The sequence below is a fragment of the Protopterus annectens genome, chromosome 2.part1 (assembly GCF_019279795.1).
Source record: "Protopterus annectens isolate FY-2018-M chromosome 2.part1, PAN1.0, whole genome shotgun sequence".
NCBI lineage: Eukaryota > Metazoa > Chordata > Ceratodontiformes > Protopteridae > Protopterus > Protopterus annectens.
In genome coordinates this window covers 441,837,373-441,862,006 of record NC_056729.1, presented here as the reverse complement: position 1 = coordinate 441,862,006, position 24,634 = coordinate 441,837,373, and the positions used below count along the sequence as shown (strand labels likewise).

Below are 24,634 nucleotides of genomic sequence, written 5' to 3'. Positions count from 1 at the left end.
TATTCGCTCCATCTGCTGCATATGATATCAGTCGCATGGAGGAGTTAACAATAGAATTAAGGGTTCCTAGCTGCGAAGCAATTTTTTCTTGAGCCCCTGCAGCTGTGGGATCCTGTACTACTTCACCTAGCTCCTTAAGGATATCCCTTTGGAGTCTGGTGAAGTGACATAAGTAGTTCAGCGAGCGCATAGCAAAGGTCGCGGAAGAGAACATCCACTTACCATACCTATCCATGGTCCTAGAGTCCTTATTAGGAGGATGGACAGGTACGGAAGGATCTGCAAGTTCCTTCTTAGTGGCAGCCGCCACCACCATGGCATCAGCAGGGACACCTTTCGTGAGAAATTGCTTGTCCACAGGGGCAGTAATAAATTTAGAAGGCCTCCTAGGAACTGGCTCTACAGAGTCAGGAGCAGCCCAAGCCTTTCGAGCGATAACCTGCATAAGGGGGTCGAAAGGCGGAGACACCCAGGAGGTGGAGGGCCGAGATCCAAATGCCTCCATGTATACCGACTCATCCTCAGAGGGATTATTGGAGGGCCAGTTTCCCCTCTGTTTGAGGAGTTCTAGGATGTCTGAAAAGGAGACATCCTCAGAGGGGGATCTTGGGGATCCCTCCGACTCATCTAAGTCGATATCTGAAGTGATAGACTCGGGGGAGTCTACGTGTTTCCTCTTACAGGTCCTCTTGCGCGGAGGATCCCCTGACTGATCAGGAGAATCCTCGGAAGAGGGGGTTCTTCCCAGTGGGGAAACCTGAGGCGGAGGATCTCTGGGTCCGGGAGCAAGAGAGATGGCAGAGAAATCAACAGGCACCGTAGAGGGAGGAGCTAAGGGAACAGACTGCTGGCTGAGTCCAGTGGCTAGCACACTCTTCATCACCTCGAAGGCTCCCCTCCCAGGAGGTCCGAGAGAACCCGTTCCGAAGAACCAGGAACTCCAGGGCCCACCGAAAGGGAAGGCTCCAAGGCCGATGTCGGAGCCGAGCTCACCAAGGCCGAGGCTCCAAGGGGAAGAGTGGGGTCGGACAAGGGTCCGATGCCACTCACCCCCTCGGAGGAGACCAGGGAAGCCCGACCACCGAATCCCTCTAAGGAAGGTCTCGAAGAGGAGATAAGAGTAGAGGCTGAGGGAGCAGAAGGGGGGGGTATCTGTCCCTCAGCCAAAGCAGAAACCATTCCCGAAGACTCCAGCTCCAAACTCTGAGGTAGAGTCGAAGGAGGAACTGCAAGGGGGTGTGGACTAATAGTCATCTGTTGAGACGGACTATGTAGCATCTGGGCCAGTGCCTGTGATTTTAATAATCTACTGACCACTCTCTCTAAATCATGGTCAGAAAGCCTGGATGACCTGGATGATCGGCTCCGATGGCTCCGTTCCGAGAGGAGAGGAGAGGCCGGAGCCGAAAGTATCGGTTCCAAGGAAGGGGACCTGGACCTCTTCCTCGAAGGAACCATCGGAGCCGACGAAACCATGGATGCTGTCGGAGCCGACAACTTTTCGGCACCGACAGAAGGTCTCGATGTATCGGCTCCAGCCGGAGCCGATACAGACACAAAAGTAACGGTGTCGGAGCCGGTCGGCGCCGAAACCGAAGCCTGAGCCACACGGTGGTCGGAGCCAGTCGGAGCCGACACCGATGTGACCGAACCAGTATCGGCACCGATAGCCATCGGTGCCGAAGGTTTGTGCAAACTAGGATCGGCTCCAGCCGGAGCCGATCTCGACTCTGAAAGAGTCGGAACCGAGGCCGCAGGCTTACAGACAGAAGCCTGGGCCTTGGAAGACTTGGAAGTCTTTGTCGGGGCCGACTTAGCCGGAGAGCCCTCCGGTTTAAGAAGGCCCCTCAAAATCAATTTATTTCTCCTCTCCTGCAGGACTCTCTGGCTAAAAGAATGACATATTGCACAGGAGTCCTGCAGGTGGAGAGGTCCCAGGCAGTATAAGCAAGAAGTGTGACCGTCTGTCAGAGACATCTTCTGACAGCACGAGTCACACTTCTTAAAGCCTGAGACCCTTTCCTTGGACATAGTTGTAACCACACACACACAACACAGTCCCAAGAAATAGTTATCCCAAAATAGTCAGATAACTGACTTCTAATACACACACACACACACCCTAACAAGGGGGGGGGATGGGAGGGAAGAAGGCCTGACTGAAAATATAAAGGAGTGAGGGATTTTCTAGTCAACAAAGGGACTTAAATTAACTATAACGTTAAAACTAAAGTTTTTAAGAATTAAGTTTTAGGTTTTAAGTTTTAAAAGGGGGCTAAAACAGTAATATCTAAATCACTTACCAGGAGCTGGCAAAAGGAGGACCGCATCAGCGAAGCGGCAAACGAGATCTGGGTACTTACCGCCTTGCATCATGGGATATGGGGCTGCCTCGAGCTGGTAAAAGTGACTCTCGAGCTTAGCAAAGTGCCGAGTCGGAGCCGAGGATCGGCTCCGAACCCATCAAGCAAGAATGAAGGCGAGATTGACAACTTAACATCACAAATTTCCAAAGCAATCATAGTACTCAAATCCCCTGTGAGATAATGACAGTGCATGCAACATTGTTTCCAAATATAAATAAAACTTTCACAAAAATAACACTACTTTTCCTCAGAAAAATAAAATATCTAAAGGTTTTTCCACAGCAGAGGAATTATATGCCCAGCATTGAATGGTCGCTAGCTGAGAGTTCCACATAGCCTGCTGAAGGAGCACACTTCAGTGGCAAGAAAGCTCTGAAGTTTTTCAAACTCTGTTGATATGGACCTCTGCTTGAGATCCTGACAGAGTGCTTGGAAGGCACCCTTAAGCTTTGAGAAGCTGACTAGTTGGCAGGGGATGGAACCCAAATAGCTTAACCTACTGCTTAATGCTGAGCATTTCAGCATATGATTACTGACTTATTAATTTACTTGCTCTGTTCTGTAAATGCACTGTTCCCAAGATATTTTAGCCCTATCCTAAAGAGGCATATAAAACATAAATATTTAAAGGTTTGTGCTGCAAATGATAATTTAATGCATATGGAAACTTTAACAAGACACACGGACTCGATAATAATCAAGAGCACACAACAGATTGGCAATGCATGGCATACTAGAAAAGATAAGGCACTTGTTCAAGTACTACCAGTAATTTACACATTTATTATTTCCAGTAGGTAAGCAGCATTAGGTCAACCCGACATATAGAACTACTACATTTATTTAATATTTGTTAATGGGTAAGAGAATTGATCCACCTGGGCCATTTTCAGGCTCAACTCAAAGTGTGTGTGTGTGTGTGGGGGGGGGGGGGGGGGGGGTAAAACCCTGCAAGCAACATTAATGAATTACAATGCAAGAATGCATTTAATATATTTACCACTAATACATTTAGAGAGAAGTGAGTCATACAAAAAGGCTTTAAAAATAAAAGTGATGTTAAGTTCATGTTTATTACTAGGCTTGCAGTCCTGAGAACAACTGAGGAGTGTAGCCCAAATTCAAGTTGTTCCCAAGCACCGTAGGCAAATGAGGGCTGAGGCAATCAAACCCTGTACAAAAGGAATCACAGCTCACAGCCTTAACCCACTGCACTGACTACTAGACTAGTCCTAGTAAAAACGTGAGGAAAAGTTACTCCAAAATATGCAATAGGCATCTCAGTAGTAAAATGACGATGCAGGAGAGTTTGAACCTTGATAGTAATCCATGTCAGTCCACTGTAAACAGAACTGTTGTAATTTCAATACAAAAGTTAATGTGGTTTGCTGTTCACCTTAAAATACTCACATCTGCACTATTATTGGAACTTACAAATGTGCAGCCTGTGAAGTTAAAGAAGAGTACTTAATGAGTGCTTTACAGCCTGAAGAAATATTGTGAAAACAGTAGAAGTTTTAATATAGATCAGTCTAGGTGCTGATCTTATGCTCTCCTTTTTCTGTGGTTAAAAAATATATATAATGGAAACCTTGCATGGTAATTTTCCTACCAAATAGATGTTTATCAACTAAAACAAGATACCACTACCCTCTGGCAGACACCCACACACTAGACACTCCCAGGGAGTAGATGCATAACATTTCTAAAACTTATCAACTGGATAGCAGTCTACAAAAACAGAAAAAAAATACTAAATGGAAAGCATAGTCAAGAGACTTGTTATAAAGTGGGACAAGAACTAAAAATGGTGCAGTCTAACATGTATCATCATATTTATGTGTAGCACACAACTGATGCAAGTGAAGAACTCAATGAGACAGTTGTTATTTTGGAATACATCCAGAACACTGAAGGGTTAAAGGGTCAAAATAGAAAATATTGGACCACTGCACATGTGCTCCCCTAACCCCTTGCAAATTATATGCAACAACTCCAAGAACGCACAGTCTTTGGGAGAGAGTAAACTCTTGACCCCTCTGAAACACTAAAACCCAGCAGAAAAGCCTGTTCGATGTTTTAAACTTTTGACCAATTGACATTCAATATTTGCATCCTTCAATCAACTGAATGATTCCAGTTATCTCATGTAAGCCAGATAACTTCCTTCATCATCTGAAAAAAAATATGACTGGATGACTGACGTTGTTGAACAGAAATGTGCTAGCTAAAGTGCTGGTTTAAAGGTCCTCCCAGAAAAAAAGATCTTTATTTCCAAAACATTTATTATCTTAAGCTAGTAATCTACACAACCATTGATTAATGACAATGTCCCTATAATTTTCGGTAATCTTAGAATGTTACCAATTGATGGCACGGCAACAGGTGTGAAATTAAATAATGGTTGACTGCAGTAAATGATCAGAAACTGCAATATCCTGAAAGAAAGAAATAGTCTGGTTACTATTACTCCTGCAGTTTCTATGCATTCGTATGCACAGATTTCTCAACTGAAGGAGCAGAAGCAGACTACTGCCTGGCCCCACTGCTTCTAGTTCTCAATTTGACAGTCAGTTTACAGGAACCACGGACCCTGACAACTACAGACGCATTAGCTAAACTAGCCTCATATGTAAAGATATGGAGTGCACTATCTCAGACTTTATTAATCTAGACATTGAAAATCTCTCAACCCTAGACCCTTCAACAATTTGGCTTATCAAAGGAAGGTCCTGCCTCTTTAACTTCATTAATTTGTTTGACAAAGTAAATGAAGCAGTGAATAGTGATTATGCAGTGCATACAGCATATCTACACTTGTCCAAGGCCTTTGATACTACTCCTCATACAAGCATTACTGACAGACTTGTAAATCTGAATATAAATCATTATATTGTACAATGGATAGCTAACTGGTTGACTGACGGAACCCATGTGTTTATAGAGTAGCAGTTGCCACTTCTGAAAGCAATGCAGTTACCAGTGGTGTACCACAGGGCTTGGTTTTGGCATATACTTCTTAGACCTTTAGGCCAGCACATATGGCCTACAGTTAACTAAGTTTGAAGAACTGTAAACTGGGTGTTGTTTCAGTTGACAGCTGACTCACAACTGCTCGAACATGGTTTAGACCATGTTAACAATTAGTGTAAGGACAATGGTCTCAAATTAAATGTAAAAAATGCATCACAGTTTATTTTGGTAAATAAAACAATTTCACTTACCATATAGTGGATGCACCCCCTCCAATCAGTTACTATTGTAAGGGATTTGCTTACTGTTGTTAATTCCTTATCACGATTGTTATGTCTCATCAGTAGTAAGGACAGCCTTTTATCTAGCCCATCTAACTTCCAACGGCATCTCCACTACATCCAAAGAAGTCATAATTTTCCTTTACTCATTTCTTATCAGACCCATTATTGAATATAACACACCTTTCGGCGTGTACTTATCTAAACATATCACGCAACATGAGAGACCGTAGAGATACACAACTAAAAACATCAGTGGCCTCAAAAATCTTAAGTTATCATGAGAGACTGGCAGCACTTTCTCTGTACTCAGTTTCTTACAGACTCCTCCTTGGAGATCTATGTCTATAGCCTTTTCTGCCATGAAAGATCCAACCCTATTTGATCTCCTATTTACTCGTTGAACTAATAGTACACAAAATACTCGTTTAAAGGAATGAAACCTTCACCAGCAGATAAAAAAAAAGACACACTGACATGGCAGATTCATACCCCAAGGTATCCTCACCTCTGGAACAAACTTCCACTACGTGTTAAGAAGAGTACCCTTGCTACCTTGCAAGGTAAACCTAGATAATTGGATGGGCAGCCTCAAATTATCTCCTGGTCTGTCTTGTCTTGCCCTCCTTCAGGCTAGAGGGAAATTTTGAATAGGGTTTTTTGCTAGGCTTGAAATGGTTTGCAGACCGATTGACTATTACTTACCTATGAACCAAAGGGAGTTTACATGGAAATGGATAATGATTAGCCAGACACACAATTTCTGGGGAGAAAAATATTAAATCTTTGATGAAAATATTAAGATTTGAGTTTTGAAATTGTTTTCTAACAGGTAAGTACTTCAAATGGATTAGAAAGAAACCATCTACAACTTTTGAAAAAAACTGATACATGATCATATAATGCAACGCAAAAGAAGCTATGTTCTTACCATAACGTTCTACGCGAGTCATCCATCTCGCCATTCATTCTTACTGATGGGTTTGGAGCTGATCCTCGTCTCCGACTTGGCCGTTTTTTTACAAGCTCGAGGTCTTCAGCTAGCTCGAGGCTAATGCCCTGTCTCATGATGCACTACTGCATCTAATGCTTGTAGTTCTGATACTCTTCTGGCTGAAGTGATGGCCACCAGGAAGATAGTTTTCCAAGTTAAGTATTTTAGGTCACATGATGACGCAGGTTCAAACGGTGGAAGGATTATCCTGGATAGAACAAAATTGAGGTTCCACGGTGGTAGTGGAGATTTTATTGGTGGTCTTAAAAGACAAGTGTCCTTAAGAAAGCTTTGCACAATCTGTGTGACATAATATTTGGTCCAGTTTCACCTAGATGAAAATTTGAGATTGCTGCTAATTGCACCCTAATAGTAGCAGCTACTGCACCTTCTTTGAAAAGACTTGTTAGAAATTCTAAGATGGAAGAAAGGGGTGCAAGGTAGGGATCAATTTTATTCTGCAGAGCCCAAGATGTGAATCTTTTCCACTTGCTAAGGTATAATCTTCTTGTTGAAGACTTATGAGAAGATATTAAAATGTGTCTTGAGGGTGATGAAAAATGTTGTAACCTGGCTATGTTGGGAACTGGAGCAGCCAAGCTGTCAATTTGAGGGATTTGAGAGAGGGATGGAGGACTCCTGATGAATGTATCAGAAGATCCAGCACTGGGTCCAGGATCCAAGGTACCTCCTGAAGATGAGGTTGTAGGAAGGAGAACCAAAGGCCAGTAAGGAGCTATCAGGATTAAGGTCCTTCTCAATAATGAGGCTTTCTGAATGACTTTGGGTATTAAAGGGAAGGGGGAAAAGCATATAGGGGACCTGGGGTCCAAGTGCATCCCTCGGGGACTTCCCCTGAGGGGGAATCAGGGCAAAGTAGTCGCTGCATTTTGTGTTTTTGGACGTGGCGAAGAGGTCGCAACAAGGCTGGCCCCATTTGTGTAAAATGCTCTCTGCTACTTCTTGTTTGAGGGACTACTCGTGTGGCATCAGTATATGTCTGCTGAGTTTGTCCACGATCACGTTGGATTTCCCCGGGATATGCGTTGCTACTAGAAAGCATTGGGAGGACGTAGCCCGTTGCCATACTCTCAGGGCCTCTCGACATAGGGGGGAAGATTTGGTTCCTCCTTGTTTGTTTATGTACCATAACACTGACATACTGCCTGTCTGAATTGCAATTGTTCCTACAGGTAGAGAGTCTTGGAATTCCTGCAATGTTAGAAGCACCGCTCTTATCTCTAGAACACTGATGTACAAATGAACCTCATGTTCTTGGCACGTGCATTGGGCTGTCTTTCCCAGATAATGCCTCCCCACCCTATCTGAGAAGCATTCATGGTCACTGTGGCTAGGGGAGCTGGGGAAATAAAGGGCCTCCCTATCTTCACCTGGTCCGAGTGAAACCACCAAAGGAAGTCTTTTTCACAAGCTGACATCGGGATTATTCTGTGGGACATAGGAAGCGTCTGTATTGACCAATGGGCAGAAAGCCATTGCAGGATCCTCATATGCATGAGAGCCAGAGGAATTACTGTGATAGTAGCTGCCATTGTACCTAGTACTTTCAGAACCTGTCTGGCTTGGACTTTTCTTTTGTGAAGAAGAATTAGGACTTGATTTTGAAGGACTTGAGTTGTCTCTTCTGGAAGATTTACCTTCATTGTTTTTGTGTTTAATTCTGCTCTTAAAAAAATGGTATGTTGAGATGGCAATAAAGCAGATTTTTCATAATTGACAGTAATCCCTAACTGTGCGAATAGTTGTAAGGTTGTGTCCCCCTTGCTTGGATTAGTAGTTGCTATATGGTGGCGGTAGGAGCCAGTCGTCTAAGTATGGAAACACCCGGAATCCTAGCCGCCTCAGATGAGCCGTGACTACTACCATGCATTTGCTGAACACTCTGGAGGCTGTAGTGAGGCCAAACGGCAGAGCTCGAAATTGAAAATGACTGGCTCCCAGCCAAAAGTGCAGATGACTCCTGGATGGCCTGTCCATTTTTATGTGGTAGTACGCATCTTGGAGATCTATCGAGCGCATCCAATGGTCTTTCCCTAGAAAGGGAAGTACTGACTGAAATGTGACCATCCTAAACTTTGTCTTTTTCACTGACTTGTTCAGTCTGCTGAGATCTAGAATAGGTCTCCAGTCTCCTGCTTTCTTTGGAACTAAAAATAACCTTGAGTAAATGCTGGATTATATTTGGTTTGTGGGGACTAACTGGATGGTTCTTTTTTCTAGCAACTTTTGAATTTCTATGGTTACTTGATTCCTTTGATTGGGTGGAACATCCGGGATTCTTTTGTTTGGAGGGGGTGGTGTTGAAAAGGGTATTGAATAACCTCTGGATATGATTCTTTGCACCCAATTGTCTTTTGTAATTTTTATCCAGGTGACTGGATGCAAAGACAAGCGTCCCCCGACTGCCTCCAGAGTGGGATAGGCGGGCCTCCTTTCAGGAGGCGCTGAAAGGGCTTACCGGTCACCCTGGTTTTGCGGATGCCCCTCTGCCTCGTGGGTGGCATCTTCTGTTATTTCCTCCTCCTCTGCCCCTGAAGAAGGGTTCACCATATGTGTCAGCAAATACTCTGGTATTTACAAAACTACATCTTTCCCCCCTTTTGACCTCTGGGATAGTGTCTGGAAGGGGTAGAAAAACGTACTCCCATGGCAGACACAGTCTTTCCTTCCTGCTCACACCTGGTTAGGGTTTCTTTTACTTTAGGCCCGAAAAGGGTCGAACCATCAAAGGGGGTGTTTATAAAGGATGACTTAAAGGGGTCTGCGAAATTACAGAGATACATCCAGGAGTGTCTCCAAATGGCGATTCCTGAATTTGTTGACCTACTCGCTCCATCGGCTGCATAAGAGATGAGCCTCATGAATGAGTTCACTAGGGAGTTGAGGGTGGAGAGCTTGGATGATACTTTTTCCGATATCCCCTCAGCTACTGAACCCTGGAGAGAATCTCTTAGCTCTTTTATGAGATCTCTCTGTAATCTATTAAAGTGGGTTAAGTAATTCAGGGACCTGAGAGTAAAGGCCGTTGATGAAAAGGTGAACGTTCCATATCTGTCCATCGTATGCAAATCTTTATTCGGAGGATGAACAGATGAGGATGTCTCTGAAAACTTCTTAGTGGCTGCTGCTGCCGCCGCCACCACCACAGCATCTACAGGAACACCTTTGGTCAAAAAAACTTTGTTTTCTGGGCTGGTTATGAACTTACTAGGCCTCCTAGGGACAGGCTCCACTGTATCTGGAGACTCCCACGCTGCCTTTCAACAAACTAATTCCAGAAGCTCGTCGAAAGGCAGACACCCCCAAGAGGTGGAGGGTCGAGACCCAAATGCTTTCAGGTACACGGACTCCTCTTCACTAGGACTGATGGACTTCCAGCCACCTCTCTCCCTTAGGATCTCAAAGATGTCTGCAAATGAGATATCCTCAGAGGGCAACCATGGGGACCCTTCTGATTCAAGGTCCATGTCCGATGTGATGGACTCCTGTGGGGAGTCCAAATGTTTTCTCTTGCAAATTTTGTCCCGAGTAGCCTTTTCAGAAGGGTATTCTGGAGAGGTCTCAGAAGATAAATTACCACCCACTGGCATTTCCTGAAGCTCTGGGTCTCTACGCTTCTGTGGAGTCAGTTTACTGAGATGGACACTGGCGCTCTAAGGGATGGAATGGGTGCAGCAGATGATGAGGCTGCCTCTGAGGAGAGAGCTCTCCTCACAGCTTCAAAGGCTCCACTCCCATGGACCATAGAACCCCCCCGGCTCAGAGGAATCAAGGGGCATCCTCGGCACCACAGGAGTAGGCTCCGAAGCAGAGGTAGGAGCTGAGCTCAACCTAGCTGAGGCTCCGAGAGGAAGAGTTGGATCTGACAAAAATATTGGCTCCACTCCCCCCCCCCCCGGACCAGACTGGTAAGTGTCGGCCCCTAGACTCCATGGACGGCACCGAGGTAGTTGCAGCAGTCAGAACCAAAGATCATAGAGTAAGTCTTGGTTCCAACACAACCATCACCATCTGCTCCACGCATTCCAGCTCAGAGACCACTGGTCAGGTCGGAGGAGGAATTGAGGTAGAAGGGGAAGGTTCAGTAAGTTCTGAAGCCCTGAGGGTCGGTTCCAATAATAATTTGGCTACCACTGGAGTCCTAAGCAGTCTCTGCACAACTCGATCAACATAAAATTCAGAAAGGCTTCGTGAAGATTTGGATGAAGGGACTGGTGATGCAGACATTTGTAGTAATGGTGATCTTAAAGTTGGAGATACCGCCTCCAATGCTGGGGACTGGCTCCTTACTTGTATAACCACTGGCTCCGAAGGCAGTGGAGCAGAGGTTGAAGTTTTTTCAGTATGAACTTTTCTCAATACAGTCTGAAACAATCTGGGTGTATTTTTAGATGGCTCTGACTCTGATGATGTTGAAAATCTTTTTTATGACTTTTCAGAAGTAGGTGACTTACTTTTTTGAGTCTCTTGACCTTGTTTAAGGGCTTCAATAAATGAGACATTAGGAGCCCTTTTAAAATCAGTTTACTTTTCCTCTCATGCAAGACTCTTGAGCCAAATGAATGACATATAGCAGAAGTGTCCTGCAAATGAAACGCTCCCAAGCAATATATGCATTCCGTGTGACCAACAGTTACTGACATTTTTTGCCCACACTTAGGGTGCTTCTTAAAACTGGACGGTTTAGTTTCCTTCAACTGTTTAGACATTTTTCAAAACAAGTTTGTCTCAAAAGTTAGTGAGAAGAGATAAGAATTTACTTGGACCTCTATAACTTAAATGAGATTATAGTAAGAAAATATATATCTAACTATACCTATAAATGTAAAGACTAATAACGAAGGGAAACACACACACACACAAAAAATCCCTTCAGATGAAAAAAGAAAGAATTCCTATAATTTACACTGCAAATATCTAACTAGTAAAGGCAATATACAACACAGTCGTAAAAGATAACTATTTATATAAACTATACTATAATAATAGAACTAATATATTGAAAAAATCTCTTAAGAGGCAAAAAACAAGCTATACTGGTAATAAAATATCAATTCTGATTACAGAATAAGGGATAGGGTAAGAAAAGGCTCAATAAACCAACGGCCTAAAGAATATAATTAAAGAGTTATCTTTTCACAAAAAGAACAGCAAAGGTACACTATAAAGAGGATAAGGACCTCTAAACTATTTTTTTTAAGTAAGGTATGAAATATTTAAATGGATATTTATAAATTGTTTAGAAAAAGTTTGTACTTAGCCTGAGCTAGCATAGAAAACTCTCGATCTGTTTCTGTGGCAAGAGAGATCCGAGTTGGGCACTAGTGCATCATGGGATAGGGGATTAGCCTCAAGCTAGCTGAAGACCTCGAGCTTGTAAAAAAATGGCCGATTCGGAGTCGAGGATCGACTCTGAACCCGTCAGTAAGAATGAATGCAAGATAGGACAACTTCACATCTAAAGATTTTGAGCACCAGCTCAAAATCCAAAAACCTGTTATTGTGTACAACTCTATACATTATGACAAGTCATTCCTACTGTAGAATGGGAACTTACCAACTGAGACATGTTGTTGATTATAACTAGATATGTCCAAGCATTTTTGAAGCTGAAGTTTCCTTCATCATATACTTTAGCCAGCTCACAAATCCTGCACACAAAGTTTTCACAAATTACTTACTCACTACAAAAAAGGCACACATTTTACATTTTCATTTTTCAAGTAATTTCTTTATACATCTTATTTGTGGTAAATTTTAAAACTGCAGATTTGTGCTTTAATTCATTAATAATTTCAAAGTGTACACAAAGAACTAAGGAAACAAAATATATTTACTTACAGGGCAATTATGGTGGTAAATGGCCTGACAACAGTGTACTGTAACACACCAAGTTTACACCTATGCAATAAAACCCTGTGGAAGGAAATGACATGGTTATTAACATGATCAATTTAGAAGCTGCACTATCATAAAGTAAATGTAATAAATCTGTTGGTCTTTCAGTACAAATTTAAGCTCTTAACTAACAAGTAGGTGTACTTAACCAACAGGCCCTTTTTCAGGCATAACCTCATTACAGGAATGATGAAATACATACGATTAACAATACTATGCACTGAATTTAGAACAGTGGGCTATCTTAACTCAATGTATATGCATACATAATACCATCAAAATAAAAGGACCAGACAATTTTGTTTAAAATGTCAGGGAATGTTTAACATGTAGATCTAGGTATTCCCTAGAACCTAAAGTTTCAAATTCCCTGAGTAACAGTACCTGTGCTGCAGCATTTAACATTTTGTAAGAACAACAGTTTTAGTGTGGAAGAAAAGCCAGTAAGAGATGTAGTCTGAAGTTGGTGTTAAAAGAATTCTAGGGTGAGGGGTGAGGAACCTCTGACAGAGAATGTATTTGTTGGCACTAGAAGGCAAGCAATCTTATCTGAATGCTTAAAAGAAACCTACCATCTGAACCTACCATGCCTGAAATACACATAAATACACAAAATCATACTCGGAGACTATAAATATAAAAACCTGCAAAAGCATCACAAACCTTCAAAGCAGACACCTAACAAACCTGCACTTCCCGTCACAAACCAGACAACACATAAAACACAAAATCAGTGTGCCGCACATCACAGCCCTTAAGGCAAAATAACATACCTAACACACTAGTAATAGGCGACTCTATAATCAGGCACACTGACGTCCCACTCACTAGGCTGGACAAGGAGAAGGTTACTGTTAGCTGCATGTCGGGAGCCAGAATCTGCCACATAACACAAGCACTCAGGTCACTCCAGAACAAGTACAAATATGACTCTGTCACTGTTCATGTTGGTGTGAATGACCTGAGACGTACCTCCCTGGACTACATGAAAAGAGACATGGAAGAGCTCTCTGATCATGTAGCCCAGGCTGGTATGACCCTGACTCAGAGTAGCATCCTGCCCTCACCAAGAATGATACCGCAGTATAAAGAAAAAATGATCAATTTCAACAATTGGCCAAGCTTCTGGCATCATTCAAAGGGGATCCAGTGTATGTCAGCCTGGGACGACATGCTCGACAAGCCTCGTTGCTTTGCAAGAGATGGCTTGCACCTGTCACCCCTAGGCTTTCAAATACTGGCCAAGGCTCTTGCTGCCCCCATAGTGCCTTTTTTAGGCAAGGCTCAAAAGTCAAACCCACCTCCATAAACAGCACAAGTAAAAAAATGAAGGTTATGCTACTCAACGCCAGGAGTTTAAATCTCAAAATGCATGTGCTCAAAGCATTCCTCAGTATGGACAACGTCGACATCTGTGCAGTAACTGAAACCTGGTTCAAGGCTCCACAGAGCACCCCAGCACTACCGGGCTACAACTCATACCACGCATTTTGGCCACAGAACTTGGACCGAAACACAAAAGGAGGGGGTGTATCCATATTCATCAAAGATACCTACACCTCCAGGTTAGTGGCGCAGCATGATACCTCTGAGGTCATCCATGTGCAACTAACATCAGGCAAATCTGCAATGCAAATTGTGGCCTGCTACAGATCACCCTCCATGACCCAGGACCACCACTCCGCCTTTCTGGAGACACTGGAAAACATGAAGGTCCTACCGAACACCCTGATATTGGGCAATTTCAATTACCCTGCCGTTAACTGGGAAAGTACAAACTCCCAGGCCCAGTGCTTCCTGGAAATTATCAACTCAAATGCCCTGGATCAGCTGGTAAACCCCTACCAGATGTGAAAACATACTGGGACTTGGTCATCACCAACATAGGTGACAGGTGTCCCACACTGGAGGTCAACCCGTCAGTGGTAAGATCAGACCATAAACTAATCACTCTGGATGTCCACACCACACCACCACCTCCAACCAAGGAAACCACAGTGAAAAACTTTTCTATAGCAAACTTCACCTTACTTAAGACAGAGGTGGTAAGTTTCCCAGCCCCCACGCTAAAGGATAACAGTGCCCAAGTTGCAGGAACCTTTACAAATGCACTCTATGACCACCTACAAGGATGCATGGATCATGCCATCACTAGCAAAACCAAGACTCACTCCCCTAAGAGAAGGAAACCAGTCTGGTGGACCCCTGCCATAAACAGGCTATACAATAGATGGAGGAAAAGTACAGTTGTGTACACTTACCATAAATGTAGATGTTCGAGTGTATTCCCTGTTGCAGTCATTACATTTGGGTAATCTGCTTGCAGGCTGCCCTCAGTCGGCCTGATTAACAAAGTCTTGGGTCCTGCGTCGGTTGTTGTCCCTTCTTCCATGACGTCAGGTTGTCAGGGGTATAAAACATGCGGCCGACGTCATTACATCAGTTTTTCTTGCCCCAGATGTCAGGTGCCCCCCTAATGGGAAGCAATTAAACATAAAAACAAACAGGTATACCTCCAACAAAAGAGCAAATACAACAAAAAGGCTTTTAAGCATAGTAAAGGAAAGTAGAGGTATAGCCAAAAGAAGTTAGGGGGCAGGAGGGAAGGTAACCAGGGCTGCAACAGTGAATACACTCTAACATCTACATTTATGGTAAGTGTGCACAACTGTATTATGCTCTTCGTGTTTCACTGTTGCAGTCATTAAATTTGGGCAGATTACCAAAGCTATGGTTGGGAGGAGGAGTTTAGATAGCATTAGGACCAGCTATAAGGCCCTGCAAGACTGCAGTGGCAAAGCTAGCTCTGGATTTAGAGAAAATTGGCAAATGATAATGCTTGGTGAAAGTACGTACAGAACTCCAGGTAGCAGCCTCTAGGATGTCCCTGGTAGGAATGCCTCTGAGAAAGGCTGTAGAAGTAGATGCAGCCCTGGTGGAGTGAGGTCTGATCCCCTGGGGAATATGTTTTCCATGGTGCTTATAGAAATGAATGCAATGGCTTATCCATTTAGAAATGGTTTGTTTTGAAATAGTCTTCCCCTCTGCCCCTGCAGCAAATGCTACCAGCAGTTGTTCAGATTTTCTTTGAGGTTTAGTCCTGTCCAAGTAGAATCTAAGTTGTCTGTGCACATCCAAGGAATGCAGTATCAGTTCCCCTTTGTTCTGTGGATTGGGAAAGAATGTTGGCAAATGAACGGACTGATTAAGAGCCACACTGGATACCATCTTGGGCATGAAGGATGGATTGGTTCTGAGTGACACCCTGTCCGCATTAAAGATGATGAAAGGCTCCACTGCCATAAGGGCCTGTAATTCAGATACCCTTCTAGCTGAAGTGATTGCTAAAAGGAAAGCTGTTTTCCAAGAAAGAAATTTTAAGTCTGCAGTAGGAACTGGCTCAAAAGGAGGTAGAGTGAGTTTCTCCAGTAGAAAGTTAAGGTCCCAGGCTGGGGCTGGAGCTCTCCTGGGTGGTCTCAAATTTTTGGGCCCTCTGAGGAACTGCTTGAGCAGTGGATGACAGAAGAGGGGAGGTTCTGTGTTATAATAAACTGAAATGGCTGAGGCATGGATTTTAATGGAGGAAAAAGACAGGCCCTTGTGAAGCATCTCAGTTAAGTATTGTAAAATCTGAGGTAAATTGGGCGCTGCTGTGCCCATCCCTTGAGATTGGCTCCAGGCACAGAATCTTTTCCATTTTTCAGCATAAGATTGTCTAGTACTAGGCCTCCTTGCCTCTAAGATGACATCCATCACAGGTTTGCTGAGGGATGGTAAGGGAGAGTTTAAGTAATTAGCCAGGCTGCAAGGTTCAGTGTTGGAAGCTGAGGGTGTAGAATCTGGTTCTCTTGCTGAGACAGCAGGGAAGGAGTCTGAGGCAAGTGCCATGGAGATGCCCGTGACACAATGCGCAAGAGGGGGTACCAGTGATGGCGCGGCCAGTCTGGGAAATCAAAATCATCCTTGGTTTGTCCTGTTTGACTTTAAGTAGTACTTTGGAGAACAGAGGCAGCGGGGGGAAGGCATAGACTGATAGGTTTTTCCAGGTTTTTCCAGGTTTTTCCAGCTGAAGGACAGAGCATCCACTTTCCAGGCTTGTTTGTGGAGAGTCCTTGTGCAAAATTTTTCCAATTGGTAGTTCTGGGGGGGGGGGGGGGGGGCAAACAGGTCTATATCTGGGCTCCCCCATTCGCTTGTCAACATGTTGAAAATCCTTGGTTCCAGTTTCCAGTCGTGTGGGTCCATGAGGTTTCTGCTTAGTCCATCTGCCAGTGTATTTAATTTTCCAGGCAGGAATTGAGCTTGTAGGTGCACTTGGTAGCTCAAGGCTGTGTTCCACAATGCCATGGCTAGTCTGCAGAGGGGGTAGGAATGTGTACCCCCCGCTTGTTTATGTACCACATAACCGTGGTGTTGTCCGTCTTTACCGTTAGTTGTCCTGGAAGAATGAAGTCCTTGAAGGCTGTCAGAGCATTCTGTACAGCTGACATTTCTTTTTGATTGATATGCAGGTGCATTTGACTTGGGTTCCATTTGCCCTGAATGCACTTCCCTGCCAAGTGAGCCCCCCATGCATAGTCTGATGCATCTGTTGTTAGGGTTTGGGTGGCAAGGGGTGGTGTGAAAGGTAGTCCGTTGTTTTGGTGACAGGCCTCTGCCCACCAAAGGAACTCTAGGCGTAGGCAAGGTATGATAGGAATCATTGTTTCTAGGCTGTGAGAATGTTGACTCCATAGGCTTTGTAGCTAAAACTGTAGTTTCCTCATATGCAGTCTTGCATATGGAATTAGAAGAATGCAGGAGGCCATGAACCACAAGGCTTGCAGTATTTGTCTTGCAGATAGCAGGGTTTTTGTGGCCACATGTTTGAAGTAGGTTGTCAAATGAATTTGCTTTTCTGGCGTGAGGTAAGCCATCTGGGAAGTTGTATTCAAGCTTGCTCCCAGGAGTGTAATTTGTTGACAGGGTACCAGTTGCGATTTCTTTTCGTTTATGGTGTACCCCAGACAAGTTAGAACCCTTTTTACAAAGGCTAGATGATTCAAAAGTATGTTCTGGCTTTCTACCTGAATTAGACAATCGTCCAGGTATGGGTATATTTGAATACTTCTTTGCCTGCAAAATGCAATAACTGGAGCTAGGCACTTTGTGAATACCCTGGGCACAGTAGATAAGCCAAAGGTCAGTGCAGAGAACTCATACAACGTGTAGCCTGCTTTGAAGCGTAGGTATCTTCTGCAAGATTCCCTGATTGGGATGTGCAGGTATGCTTCTTTTAAATCTAGTGTTGCCAACCAGGCGGCTTTGCCTAGCATAGGAGGTAATTGTTGAAGAGTCAGCATCTTGAATTTTGGAGTCTCCAGAAAGGTGTTTAGAGTAGACCGGTCCAGGATAGGACGCCATGATTTGTCTTTTCTGGGTACCAGGAAAAGTCTCGAGTAGAAACCTTGTCCCTTTTCCTCTTCTGGTACCAGTTGAACAGCCCCCATGCTTAAGAGAGAAAGTACTTGTTTTTGAGCCTCTGCCCACTGATTTGGAGGTAGGTCCGCCCACCCACTTGGCGTTGGCAACGTGTGGAAGTGAAATCTGTATCCCTGGGAGACGTATTTAAAACCCATTTGTCCTGGGTAATGAATTCCCAGTTCTTTGCATGAAGAGCAATCTTTCCCCCCAAAGGGGCAGTCAGAAGATAAGTGCTTGGAAATTTTAAAAGGAAGTCATTGAGACAGTTTACCATGGGGGAGTCTTTGTTATTCCCAGACATGGAAGTGGAGGCCCCCCACTGCTTAGTTCTGTGAGTCCCCTGGGACTGAAACCTGGGGTTTTTGCTGTGTCTGGGTTTAGCTTGAGAAGACCTGGAAGGGGCAGGAAAGGACCAATTCTTAGAGGGCCAGTGCCTACTAAAACTAGGAGGCTGAACTTGTAAAAAATCTTTTAACAGTTTGCATAGATTTAGCTTTATCTTCCATCTTTTTAAGAACTTCTTCAGCCTTGTTGCCAAAAAGGCAGTCCTGATTTAAAGGATCATCCAACAATTTAGCTTTAACAAGATCAGGCAAAGATTGCTCCTTAAGCCAAGCATGTCTTCTAAGCACAGACCCAATAACAGCAGCCCTGCAAGAGGCCTCTAAAGAATCAAAACCACATTGCAAAGTATGTTTTCCAACTTGTTCAGCAGAATGCATTAAATCCTGTAAATCTTTATTTTCCACACAGTCAGGAATCAACATCATTTTCTGTTTAAGCAGTCCAATAACATGTTGCGGATATTTTAACATATGAAATTGGCAGTTTAAAGCTCTAATGGCCAAGGTTGCTGAAGTGTAAACCTTTTTACCACATCTATCCAGCGCCCTGGAGTCTCTATCAGAAGGGATAGGATTTTTAGCAGTAGAAGCCTTAATGCCCATGGGCCCCTGTGAAATAGTCTCTGGATCTACAATACGATTTTTGAAAAGGAACTTGTGGGACTCAGGGATCCTGTAGTATCTGTCAGGTTTACTGGGAGCAGGAGGCAGGGAATCGGGCCAAACTGGATTCCGAGAAAGCATCACCAACAATGTCTAGTACAGCAGGAATAGCCAAAGGCCTATGCTGAGGTAGGAGAAGGAAATCCCTAAGCCTCTTTTTTGAATCAGAAAATTCCTGGCTTTCCCAGTGAAAATGCTCCCTTAGAGTATGTAAGGTTCCCCAAAAGAAAAATCCTCAGGAGGGGAAGCAGAGAGAATAGAGTCCTCTGCATCAGAATCCTCATACGTAGGTAAGGACAAATCCAGGTCATCAGAAGAGTCAGAAAAAATAGAATCCTGATCAGAAGATTCATAATCAAGCTCAGCTCTAGGCCTCTTAGAAGGGGGGGGGGGTTGGCTACCCCTGATTAGAGTTATTAGATCTTCAGACATTTTTACCATTTGTTTTTTAGGCATACAGGCCTGAGCATGTGGCTTGGGTGTTGTTTTTTTAGACATGGATTGAGATTTAGGCCTTAGTAATGAAGGAGGCGTCGATTTAATATGCAAGTCCGTAGGCTTGAATACACCCTCAGAAACCAGTGCCTGCACAGTGGCTCTGGACCCATCCAAAGTAGAGACATCCGCGAGTTCCATAGTTGAAGTATCTCGCGGCATACCAGACTCCGAATGGGTCTCAGTAGAGGCCTGCAAATCAGAAGTAGTGGGTATCAGGGGCTGCAAAAGCACCTCACTGAGTACCGGCGAACTGGCGACTGGCTTAGGAGAAGCATCGTCGGCAGTTCTGGACCTTGGCAGCCTGTCTGTTTTTATCTTTGCATTTTTTAGGAATCCCGGCAGTCGGATGGCTAACCAATGACATTTCTGGATAATTAAACAGAGAACCGAAATATTTAGAGGCAAAAATATACCGACGACAGATAGTGCGCTGATTAAATAAAGCACAAAATCGACAACAAGGTACGTCGTGGTCAGGGCCTAGGCAAGGAATACAGTACGAATGAAAATCTTTATGAGGTATTTGCTTTCCACAAGTAATGCAATTATTAACTTTTACTGACATCGGTAAGGAGCAAGAAAAAGTTTCCCCAATGGGGTACTTGGCTTTTAGTTGAAGACTTTGGTTCTGAAACTCGAAAACGAAAATTTCAGGAGTCAGCCGACCAGCACTTGCGAACTGCTTCTGCTTCGGGCACTGCACGGCAAGAAAGACTGATGTAATGACATCGGCTGCATGTTTTATACCCCTGATGACCTGACGTCATGGAAGAAGGGAAAGCAACCAACGCAGGACCCAAGATTTTGTTAATCAGGCCGACTGAGGGCAACCTGCAAGCAGATTACCCAAATGTAATGACTGCAACAGTGAAACACGAAAAACATCTAGTTCAGAAAAAAAGCAAATCCCAAGAAGGAAAGACACCCCTGATCAGTATAGAAACTGAGATCCCTCAAAATCCTCCAAGGCTAACTTTGAAAGAAAAATAGCCAAGGATTCGAAAGATAACCACAAAGCCTTCTTCAGCTATGTCAAGAATCTAAGTGACAACTCGCAGATATGCTTTGAGCTAGTACAAAATAGCACAAAATATACTCAACCCATTGATATTGCCAACATCCTGGCAGATAGATTCAGTGCAAATTCACCCCCCTCTCAACCCCAAAAGGGCCCACAACCATACCAGACAAGTGTAGAGTCCTGGAAATCACAGACGCACAGGTGAAAACAGCCCTTTCAAAAGCCAAAAGCACAGCGTCAATGGGGCCAGATAGTGTCCCAGGCTGTGTCTTGTACGAACTACAGAACAAACTAACCCCCACCTAAACACACTGTTCAACCTCAGCCTCTCCACAGGCTACGTGCCCATAGAATGGCGCACAGCAAAGTACATTTGTGTACACTTAACCATAAATGCAGTTGTTTGAGTGTATTCACTGTTGCAGTCATTACATTTGGGTATCTGCTGGCAGGTTGCCCTCATTTGGCCTGATTAACAAAGTCTTGGGTCCTGCGTCAGTTGCTGTCCCTTCTTCCATGACGTCAGGTCGTCAGGGGTATAAAACATGCAGCCGATGCCATTACATCAGTTTTTCTTGACCCAGATGTCATGTGTCCCCCAAATGCGGAGCAAATAAAACTAAAAATAGAAAAAACATACCTCCAATCCGAAAAGCAAATACACCAAAAGGGCTTTTAAGCATAGTAAAAGAAAGTAGAGGTATAGCCAGAGAAAAATAGGGGGCTGGAGGGAGGGTAACCAGGACTGGAACAGTGAATACACTCGAACATCTACATTTAAGGCAAGTGTACACAACTGTACTATGTTCATGTTTCACTGTTGCAGTCATTACATTTGGGTAAATTCCCAAAGCTATGGTTGGGTGGAGGGAATTATACAGCATTAGGACCAGCTATAAGGCCCTGCAGGACAGCAGTGGCAAAGCCAGCTCTGGATTTAGAGAAAAGTGGTAAATGGTAATGTTTGGTGAACGTATGAACTGAGCTCCAGGTAGCAGCTTCTAGAATGTCCCTGGTAGGAACACCTGTGAGAAAGGCTGTATAAGTAGATGCAGCTCTGGTGGAATGGGATCTGATCCCCTGGGGGATAGGTTTTCCATGGTGTATATAGCAGAACCGAATACAATGGCTTATCCATTTGGAAATGTTTTGCTTTGAAATAGCCTTTCACTCTGTCCCTGTAGTAAATGCCACCAGCAGTTGTTCAGATTTTCTTTGAGAATTTGTCCTGTTTAAGTAAAATCTAAGTTGTCTGTGTACATCCAATGAATGCATAATCTGCTCCCCCTTGTTCTGTGGATTGGGAAAGAAAGTTGGCAAATGAATGGTCTGATTAAGAGCCACACTGGATACCACCTTAGGCATGAAGGATGGATTGGTCCTGAGAGATACCCTGTCCGCATGAAAAATGATGAAAGGCGGCTCCAGTGACATAGCCTGTAATCCAGAAATCCTTCTGGCTGAAGTGACTGCTAAAAGGAAAGCTGTTTTCCAGGAGAGAAATTTTAAGTCTGCAGTAGCAGCTGGCTCGAAAGGAGGGAGAGTGAGCCTCTCCAATACAAAACTGAGGTCCCAGGCAGGGGTTGGAGCTCTCCTGGGTGGTCTTAAGATTTTTGCCCCTCTGAGATACTGCTTTAGCAGAGGATGAGAGAAGAGGGAAGGTTCTGTGTTGTAATGAGCTGAAATGGCTGAAGCATAGATTTTTATGGAAGAAAAGGACAGGCCCTTGTGAAGCATCTCAGTTAAGTACTGCAAAATCTGAGGAATATTGGGCACTGCTGTGTTTTGATTCCAGGCACATAATCTTTTCCATTTGGCAGCATAAGATTTTCTAGTACTAGGCCTTCTCGCCTCCAAAATGACATCCATCACAGGTTTGCTGAGGGATGCTAAGGGTGTGATTAGCCATGCTGCAAGATTCAAAGTTTGGAGCTAAGTGTGCAGAATTTGGTTGTTCTGCTTAGACAGTAAGAAAGGTGTCTGAGGCAGGTGCCAAGGTGGAAGGTGTCACATTGCGCAGGAGTGGGTACCAGTGTTGGCGAGGCCAGTCTGGAGCAATCAAAATCATTTTTGGTTTGTCCTGTTTGATTTTTAGTAGAACTTTGGAGAGCAGAGGCAGAGGGGGAAAGGCTTAGACTGATAGGTTTTTCCAGCTGAAGGATACAGTATCCACTTTCCAGGCTTTTTTGTGATGAGTTCTTGTGCAAAATTTGTCCAACTGGTAGTTCTGGGGAGAGGCAAAAAGATCTATGTCTGGGCTCCCCCCATTTGCGTGTCAACATGTTGAAAAATCCGTGGTTCCAGTTTCCATTCGTGTGGCTCCATGAGATTTCTGCTTAGTTCGTCTGCCAGAGTATTCAGCTTTCCTGGAAGGAATTGATCTTTTAGTTGTACTTCATAGGTCAAGACCATGTTCCACAATGCCATGGCTAGTCTGCAAAGGGGGTAGGAGTGTGTACCCCCCTGCTTGTTTATGTACCACATAACCGTGGTGTTGTCTGTCTTTATCATTAATTGTCCTGGATGAAGGTAGTCCTTGAAAGCTGTCAGGGCATTCTGTACAGCTAGCATTTCTTTTTGATTGATATAAAGGTGCATTTGATTTGGGCTCCATTTGCCCTGAATGCACTTCCCTGCCAGATGTGCCCCCCAAGCATAGTCTGATGTGCCTGTAGTTAGGGTTTGGGAGGGGGTGGTGTGAATGGCAGTCCCTTGTTTTGGTGGCAGGCCTCTGTCCACCATAGGAACTCTAGTTGCAGGCAAGGTATGATAGGAATCCTTGTTTCCAAGCTGTGACAATGCTGACTCCATAGACTTTTTAAGTACCACTGTAGTTTCCTCATATGCAGTCTTGCATATGGAATTAGAAGAATGCAGGAGGCCATGAATCCCAAGGCTTGCAGTATTTGTCTTGCAGAAAGCAGGGTTTTTGTGGCTACCTGTATGAAGCAAGTCACCAAATGAGTTTGCTTCTCTGGCGTAAGGAAAGCCATCTGGATAGTTGTATTCAAGCTTGCACCCAGGAATGTAATTTTTTGAGAGGGTACCAGTTGTGATTTGTTTTCATTTATAGTGTACCCTAGATAAATTAGAACCCTTTTTACAAGCGCTAAATGGTTTAGAAGAGTGTCCTTGTTGTCTGCCTGAATTAGACAATCGTCCAGGTATGGATATATTTGAATATTTCTTTGCCTGCAAAATGCAATTACTGGAGCCAGGCACTTTGTAAAGACCCTGGGTGCAGTAGATAAGCCAAAGGGCAGTGCAAAGAAAGTACAGTTTTGTACCTACCATAAATGTAGATGTCCGATAGGTATGCATCTGCAGTCATCACATACGGGGTTGTCCTGCCTCAGGCAGCCCTTCGGTCGGCCAGATTCCAAAGTCTGGGTCTGGCCTCGGCTGATGTCGCACTTTCCCCGACGTCAGAGCGTCTGGGGTATAAAAGCATCAGCCGACGCCATCTTCCTCAGTTTTTCTTGCCCCAGATGCCAGGTGCCCTCTAGGAAGGCTAAATTTGGAGAAATGCAATAAATTCCAAACATTTGCAAATATATGTGTATATATATATATATATATATATATATATATATATATATATACAAACAAATACACCATAATAGATCCCCCAGCTAGCTAATAGAGGGGTAAGCACCCTAGGAATACCACAGAGGGGAAGGAGGGAGGGTAAACCTGACTGCAGATGCATACCTATCTGACATCTACATTTATGGTAGGTACAAAACTGTACTATGTCCTTCAAGGATGCATCTGCAGTCATCACATATGGGTAGAATACCATAGCCAATCTGGGGGTGGAGGAACTAAGTAAAGGATGGTGTAGTTAATATACCCTGCAGGACTGCCGTAGCAAAGCCTGCTCTGGATCTGGAGTATAAAGGTAAATTGTAATGCTTGGCAAATGTATGCACAGAGCTCCATGTAGCAGCTTCTAAAATGTCCTTGGTAGCCACCCCTCTTAGGAAGGCTGTGGTGGTGGCTGTGGCTCTCGTGGAATGAGGTCTAATGTTTGCTGGCACAGTTTTTCCATGAAAGGAGTAACAAAAACGAATGCAATTTCCTATCCATTTTGAAATTGTCTGTTTGGAAAT

General features: G+C 44.0%; 1 protein-coding gene across 1 annotated transcript in view; it reads right to left on the bottom strand.

Moving 5' to 3' along the window:
- Positions 1-24,634, bottom strand: part of TMEM184C (transmembrane protein 184C) — a 560,686-nt gene that overhangs the window by 190,887 nt on the left and 345,165 nt on the right. Inside the window, exons 5-6 of the mRNA XM_044062246.1 lie at positions 12,477-12,551; positions 12,193-12,286 (exon numbers count right to left, since the gene is read on the bottom strand). Of these exons, the coding sequence (XP_043918181.1) occupies positions 12,193-12,286; positions 12,477-12,551 (169 nt within the window). The remainder of the gene's footprint in view (positions 1-12,192; positions 12,287-12,476; positions 12,552-24,634) is intronic.